At 38.6% G+C, this 8,574-nt stretch overlaps 1 protein-coding gene across 1 annotated transcript; it reads left to right on the top strand.

Moving 5' to 3' along the window:
* Window positions 1-1,089: 1,089 nt before the first annotated feature.
* Window positions 1,090-8,574, top strand: LOC125583020. The gene is made up of 3 exons (XM_048749548.1): window positions 1,090-2,680; window positions 2,918-4,842; window positions 8,377-8,574. The coding sequence occupies exons 1-3, from the start codon at window positions 1,090-1,092 to the stop codon at window positions 8,572-8,574; spliced, it is 3,714 nt and encodes a 1,237-aa protein (XP_048605505.1).

The raw sequence follows: 8,574 nt of genomic DNA, 5'->3' as shown, positions 1-8,574 counted from the left end.
TGACCGTAATCTGAAGCAGACTTGGCGCGAGAAAGCTGTGCCTATTAAGCGTCCAGTCTCAGCGCCAATGGCGCCAGCGTCAACACCAACAAGCTCTCGACAGATTGTTCCTTATGAACAACCTACTGGTACAAGTAAAAATGGTTCCCACGGTGTGATTGAGTATCAAAGCGGCAGGCCAGGAGAGTGTATCAGTGCTAGAGGTGCTAAGAGATTGGCCAGTGCTATTGTAACGCCATCACGTATTGACCATGACATGGAGGAGAATGTCACAAAGCGGGCAAAGGAGCTTACTCGCTCTCTTTCTTTCACGAGCCTTAGTGACCACGAGCCGGTAACCGTTCCTGCAGACAATCAGATTATTGGTGCTTTGAATGACATGGATATTGAGGACAATCAGGAGGATGGAATGATGGAATGTGAAGGGATAGATGAGGATTTACTTGGATTTGACCTCAAAGAGATGGAAGAGAGAGAAGGGCAGCAGGCTGTGAGCAGTGTTGTGAGGGGGCCTGCAACTTCAGAACCTGATAATAAAGGGTCGAAGCACAGCAGACAAAGTAATAAAATGAATGTCCCTTTGGGCCTTCAGAGCAAAAAATTTGAGATCCTTCGTCGAGGATCTCCTCGGAAGTCCTCTTCTTCGTCTCACGGAGCTCATATGGCTAGAGATTCGAGCAGGTCAAGGAAACATGACCATAGTTCAAAGAGGCAGAGAAGTGGTGATTCCAATGGAGTGTCCAAAAGTGATGGATTGATGGGTTCCAAAAACTCATCACATGAGTATAAATGAGGACACTCAGTTGGAACTGTCGAGGGATTGGAAACGACCTCACAGTTCGACGCCTTACGGAGATGTGTGAGAAGCATCGCCCAGGACTTGTGTTTCTTTCTGAGACGAAGAATAGGAGGCCGCTGCTGCAAAACATTCAGGCCGATTTAGGATTTGATCATTTATTTACCGTTGAGCCACTTGGCCTTAGCGGAGGTTTAGCTTTATTTTTTATGGATGATTTTCGAGTTAATGTTTTATTTTCGAATAACAGAATGATTGACATTGAGGCAATCATTGATGGAATAAAAGTTTTCATGACGTTTGTTTATGGTGACCCTGTTTTGGAACGACGAGATGAGGTTTGGGAACGTCTTACGCGTTTCTCAACAACTAAAAATGGACCTTGGTTCATGATAGGAGACTTTAATGAGATAACATGTCATAACGAGAAAACAGGAGGAAGACAACGCCCTGATAGCTCTTTTCTTCCTTTTAAGCAGATGCTTAATGATTGTGGCATGTTAGAATTTCCTTTTACGGGTGATATGCTTTCTTGGGTGGGGAAGAGAGCAGGAGGATCAACAGTTCGATGTCGCTTAGACAGAGCAGTGGGAAATGCGGACTGGCATGAGAAGTTTCCCCACTCGACTGTTAAGTATATGAGGCTATGGGGATCGGATCATCGTCCGATTCTTGCAGACATACTCATAAAGCCAACGAGAAGATCCAGGAAGTTTAAATTTGATAAAAGATGGTTGGATAATGAGGATCTACGGCAAGTTATCCTTGATGGATGGAAATCTCCTGATCTTCCTCCAAACGCGAATATTATGGAACATATTGCCAGCTGCAGGAGAGCCTTGAGTGAGTGGCGGAAGCAAAATAATGTCAATTCGGCAAAATTAGTGGAGGAACTTAAAGAAAAGGTGGAAGGCTTGTATGCAGATGATAATGCCACAACTGAAGAAATTGCTGCAGCTCTGAGGGAACTCTCACATGCTCTTAAAGCGGAAGAGATGTTCTGGAAGCAAAAGAGTCGGGTGTTTTGGCTGAGAGAGGGAGATAGAAATACAAAATTTTTCCATGCCTTGACGAAGCAAAGAAGAGCAAGAAATAAGATCACGCAGCTCTTAGATGAGAATGGGAATATTATTGAGGATGAGGAAGGACTTGTAGCCATTGCTACTAGTTACTTCAGGCAGATTTTTGAATCATCGATCCCGGAGGAGATCGCGGAGGCGCTGGCTCAGGTGCCAACAACGATAACTGGTGCTATGAATGACGACCTTACAGCTCCGGTCTCTGAATGGGAGGTCAAATTGGCACTTTTTGCTATGCACCCAGAGAAAGCTCCAGGGCCAGATGGGATGACTGCACTTTTCTACCAGAAATTTTGGGATATAGTAAAGGAGGATTTAACTCTTATGGTTAATAAATTTCTTTTCGAGGGGACGATGGCGAACGGACTGAATGACACAAATATATGTCTCATCCCGAAGATATCAAAGCCTAATGCAATGACTCAATTCAGACCCATTAGCCTGTGCAATGTCAGCTACAAGATAATCTCTAAAGTCTTATGCCAGAGGTTGAAAAAAGTGCTACCAGGTTTGATATCGGAGACCCAGTCAGCCTTTGTTGCTGGGAGACAGATTTCAGATAATGTTATGATCGCTCAGGAGTTGTTCCACGCATTGCGAACGAAACCAAGTGGACGAAATAAAAGGATGGCCATCAAGACAGACATGAGCAAAGCATATGATAGGATGGAGTGGTCGTTTATTGAAGCTGTCCTGCGTAAAATGGGATTCTCAGAAACTTGGACTAGCTGGGTCATGCGATGCATTACATCGGTGAAATACAAGGTTCTCATGAATGGAGAGCCAAGAGGGAATATTATTCCAGGTAGAGGACTAAGACAAGGAGATCCTTTGTCTCCTTTCATTTTTATTCTATGCACGGAAGCGCTCGCTAGCCTTCTTAATCATGCAGAGATACAAGGGAAGATAACAGGGATGCGTGTTACACGCACGTGTCCGTCGGTATCCCACCTTCTCTTTGCTGATGATAGCCTTTTCTTCTGTAAGGCGGAGCCCCGTGAATGTGAAGAAGTAATGAAAGTAGTCAGGAAATATGGTCAAGCATCTGGTCAATGCATCAACTTCGACAAATCCTCCTTACTCTTTGGTAAGCGGATTAATGCAAATACGAGACAAGAGATTAAAGACGCACTTGGGATACAGAATGAAGGAGGAATGGGAACATACTTAGGCATCCCCGAAGACATAAGCGGGTCTAAATGCAAACTTTTTGCATTTCTGAAAGATAAGCTGATGCATAGAGTGAATGGATGGACAGGTAGATGGCTCTCAAAAGGTGGAAAGGAAGTACTGATTAAATCCATTCTGCTCGCTCTTCCGACATACGTCATGTCAACTTTCCTGCTCCCATTGGAGATATGTGAAAATTTGGCAAGTGCCATTGCTCAGTTCTGGTGGAGCTCGAATCCCCCAAAAAGGGGAATACATTGGGCGAAATGGGAGAAGGTCTGTCGATCCAGAGAGGAGGGTGGAATTGGCTTCCGACTGATTCATGAGTTTAATCTGGCGCTTCTGGCGAAACAACTATGGAGATTAGTACAGTTTCCTGATTCCCTGGTCGCCAGAGTTTTACGGGGAAGGTACTATAGATTGAGCTCACCACTGAGAGTAGGCCCGGTTAGCAGCCCATCCTATGTGTGGACTAGCATTTCTGCTGCAAGAAAATTGCTGTTACTTGGGATTAGACAGAAGATTCACTCAGGCTATGAGGTTAAGGTATGGGAGGATCCATGGATTCCATCGAATCCCGCTAGGCCAGCTGCCCCCATAGCTCCTGTGATGAATCCTAACATGAGAGTAAGCGATCTTATTGATCAGGGATTGAAGGATTGGGATGTGGGACTATTGGAGAGCTATGTTCATCCTGAGGATATACCACTCATAAGGAGTTTGGCCATAAGCTCAACTCACCGTCGTGATTCTTTCTGCTGGAACTTTACAAGGAGTGGCCAATACACGGTTAAATCTGGATATTGGGTGGCGCAGAATTTATTAAAGTTAACAGAGGAGAAGGAAGTTTTGGAGCCAAGTATTACAAAGCTCCAGGCCTTTGCGTGGAAATTAAAGGCCCCTACGAAGATGTGCCATCTTATGTGGCAGTTGTTAACTGGTCATGTGGCAGTAACGAGGAATTTAGTTAGACGCAATATGAGGTGTGATAATTACTGCCCAAGATGTGGAGAAGCAGAGGAGACTGTCACACATGCAATCTTTGAATGCCCACCAGCCCGTCAAGTATGGTCTTTATCTTCAACTCCGACGTGCCCAAATATTTTTCCGGTATCGAGCGTCTACACAAACATGGATTATCTATTCTGGAGGAAAAATAGTATCATGGAGCCAGAGCAAGACAGGGATCCTTATCCCTGGATAATATGGTACATTTGGAAAGCTAGGAATGAAAAACTCTTCAGGGGAATAGATAGAGATCCTCTGGAACTAGTTAGACATGCTGAAAGTGAATGCCACGCATGGTTTGAGGCTAATGAAGTGGTACAAGCAGTATCACAAGACACTATAAATGAGGAACCCCAAGCCGTATGCTTGGGAAATATTTGTTTATTAGATGGTTCTTGGACACTTTCAGCTAACTTTAGTGGATGTGGATGGACATTGATGGATAGCTCTGGGAATAGTCAGCTTATGGGGACAAAAAACTTCCCTCGACGTGAATCAGCCTTGCATTCAGAGGTAGAAGCACTGCGGTGGGCGATGGAGAGTATGCTGCAGCACTCGACCTGCCAGAGCTTTGGGACAGACTGTAAGGAACTGATTTCTATGGTTAAGGATCCTCAGGCGTGGCCAAGCTTTGCGACGGAATTGGAGAGAATAGAGACGTTACAGATATGTTTCCCGGACTTCAACATCACTTACGTTCCACGGGCGCAAAATCAGACAGCAGATTTTCTAGCCAAGACTGCTAGATCTTTTCGTAGAGAGTTACATTTTGTTGGTTGTTCTATTCCGGTTTGGTTACCCAGACCACCTCAAGTTTGAGTAATAGAATAGCCTTTTGACGTCAAAAAAAAAAAAAAAAAAAAAAAAAAAAAAGGATGAATAAAAGAAGAAGGATGAGAAAGATGAAAAGTTCCCGGAGGAGTAGAAAAAAGAACATGCAGAGGAGGAGGAAGCGGCGGGGGCGGGCGGGGGCGGCGGTAGGGGAGGGACCGAGGGAAGGAGGGAGAGTATAATAATATGTTTTCATTTTATGTTTATAAATAGAATGAAACACAACAAAATTGTGTCTCATTTGAAAATAAAATCTAACTACACTATAAGTACGTATAAAATAGTATAGATTTAAAATCGCGTTTATGAAATATTGTATAAAATTTATAAAATATATGTTTGTTTTGAAAGTTTTAAAACATATTGAGTGTAGAAAAAAATCTATGTTTTTATTAAGTAAAATATAAAGTTCATTAATTGTTTTAATAAGAACTGAAAGCAATTAAAAGTTGTTGGGAAAAACATATTTGTAAAAAGAAAAGAAAAAGAAAAATAAGAAAAAAAAGAAAAAGAAAATTTTGTTTACGTGTAAATGTGATCATGCAATGCAAAGGGTAATATAGCAATTATTACACAAATATGATAACACTTTCCTTGTTATGGCTATACAATCAATTTAAATCCTACAATTGATATGAAGCCAAATTTCCCAAAAAATTTAGACATTTTGCCATCATGTGTCAGTTCGTGATTGGTGCATCATTTTTCATCTCATTTAAAATTTATTTAAAAGTAAAAATATAATGAATTACTGATATTTGCAGCTGTAAGAAACTTTGGTGGGTTTGACACCATTGGGCATGCTCTTACAAATGCTAGTCGTAGAGCCGGACTTGTGCACGTTGTTTTGAAACATTTAATGGGGTCCCCTGTTCTGTGGGGCTCCCATATTTCGGAGAAAAAAATATGTATTATGTATATGTGATTTTTGATATGATAACTTAAAAATATTAAAATTTTACAAATAAATAGATAAATTAATTTAGTTTACAAAACATGTTTATAAAATATTGATGAATTTTATATGGTGGTATGATTAATAATTTTACACTGAAAGTATTTTTTTTAAAAAAAATTGTAAAATTGTAAATAGTAATATTTTTTTGTTTCGAATAGGGTTCCGAGAATCTCAGGCAATCCCAGGCACGGCTCTGGCTAGTCGATTCTTGTGTTTTGTTTCCTTAGTGTCCTTTGTCGGGTTATCGGAACAGTGGCGGATAGATAGTATAATGTACGGGGGCACGTGCTCCGACTAACTTTTTAATTTTTTTAATAAATGCTATAAAGTGTATATAAGTGCCCCAACTTAAAAATGAAATTCAATGAAATTTTTTGTGTGTCTCCCATTAAATCTGTTTTTGCATCCGCCCCTGATCGGTAGCTCTGTTTGTTTAAATGCATTTGCGCATTTTTCTTTTATTTGTTACTTTGTCGTGAACTTTTTTCCGTCGTATTGAAATGAAATTATCTTTGTTAATAAAAAAGAATAACAACATGGTGGTGGACCCTGGTTGTCTCGCTCTGTAAGCCTCATGGTGTTTTCCATACATACTTAATTATTGTAGAGCTATGATATGTGGTTTATGTGCTCTAAAATTTTCCAGATTTACACTTTAACAGTGTGAAAACTGCGGTTGATTCACAAATTCTAGGAAGCATTATCTGAGTCTTCTGAATGGCCGAGGTATCATGTTTTTATTAAAGAAATACGGTAGGTTTCAGTAATCGTCATTTTGAACTTGAAACCCCGGGAAGCTAACAACATTGCTCTGAATATCTCTACTAGTTTCGCAAAAAATGGACGATTTCAGTCTTAGCGAGCCTTAGATGGTTCACATTAGCTTGTAACTGGATTCAGAGAAATTATCAAGTACCATCTAATTTAATATATACCTTACTTATTAAGAATTTTTGTTTGTTTTATTTGTTTAGTCTTGATTTGTTTTGGGATATCCGTTTTTGAGATATTCTCGGGTGAACGATTTAGTTCCCCATGAAAACTATCATATAACATCATATATCCACCAAACTATGTCCTCGTTCTTGTTCACCATAAATTTTAAAGTTCTAAATTTATTTCTCTCCGAGTCATAAGTTGTAAACTTATATTTGTCCGAACCGGGAAAAGTGCCAATTTCGACCCCAACAATTTCAATCGTGCCAAATACGACCCGAATAATTGATCAGTGCCAAATACGACCTCAACTCAATTATAATTCAAAAAAACTACCCGAACTTCTTAAAACGTGCCTAAATATACATTGACTCTAACAAAAGTTAGTCAACCGTTAACAAGATAAAACGACGTCGTTTTGATATACGTGGAAAAATGCCAATTTCGACCCCAACACTCTCAGTCGTGCCAAATAGGACCCGAACAAATGGTTAGTGTCAAAACTGACCTCAATTTAATTATAATTTAAGAAAAACTACCTGAACTTCTTAAAACGTTCATAAATCTACATTGACTCTAACAGAAGTTAGTCAACCGTTAACAAGATAAGACGACGCCGTTTTGATATATATATATATATATATATTTAAAAAAATATGTTCATTCCGGAACTCAAACTGTGTTGTGATACCCTTTTAAATGGGCACACTAGCAACTAGATAAAAGTAACTTTTTGAAATACTATTACAAATTTGAAATTATATAAACTATTATTATTCTTCATCTTATCCAATTTAAAATTTTGGTGACAATTTTTTCTGATTTATATAAATACATTAACATGTTTTTTATTTATCATATCTTTAATAAACTTATATCTTACTAAAATATAAATAATAAAATATTTATTATTATAGGATCTTAAATATACTTAAAACTTTGAATTTATTTATAAAATTTTCTTATATAAATTATTTGTAATTTTTAAACTTAAGTTGAATTTTTTTTATTTTTCAAAGGTAGTATTATATATTTTGATATTTTGTTCAAAAATATTAAGAGGCCTTTTCCCTTTCTTTCACTAAGATATGTTATACAAAATATTAGAAATATTAAACAATAACTAGAATATATAAAGTAATCACCAAAATTTAAATTGGATAAGATGAAGAAGAATCGTAGTTTATATAATGGGGAATTTCAAATTGTAATAATATTTCAAAAAATTACTTTAGTTTAGCTGTTAGTGTGCCCCTTTAAAAGGATATCCCGGCACGGGTTTGAGTCTCGAAATGAACATATTTTAAAAAAAAAAATATATATATATATATATAAAAACGACGTCGTCTTATCTTGTTAACGGCTGACTAACTTCTGTTAGAGTCAATGTAGATTTAGGCGCCTTTTAAAAAGTTTGGGTATTTTTTCTTAAACTATAATTGAGTTGAGGTCGTTTTTGGCACTGGCCATTTGTTTGGGTCTTATTTGACACGACCTAGAGTGTTGGGATCGAAATTGGCACTTTTTCTCCTATATCAAAACGACGTTTTATTTTGTTAACTGTTGACTAACTTCTGTTAGAGTCAATCTATATTTAGGCACCTTTTAAGAAGTTCAACCTCCACTCTTCCCACATCTCTCCCTTCCACTGCCAGATCCAACCGAGTTCAAAACAGTCTACGAGAGAGACGAGAATGGCGGAGATTAGGGATGTGAGAAACGAGTCGAAGTGGGAATTCAGATTTGAGAGAGCGGTGATTGTTCGTATGCCATTTAACATTGAAGAATTTGATTGA

Source organism: Brassica napus, chromosome C3 (genome assembly GCF_020379485.1).
Source record: "Brassica napus cultivar Da-Ae chromosome C3, Da-Ae, whole genome shotgun sequence".
In the NCBI taxonomy this organism is placed as follows: Eukaryota; Viridiplantae; Streptophyta; class Magnoliopsida; order Brassicales; family Brassicaceae; genus Brassica; species Brassica napus.
This window is presented reverse-complemented; position numbering and strand designations above follow the sequence as displayed.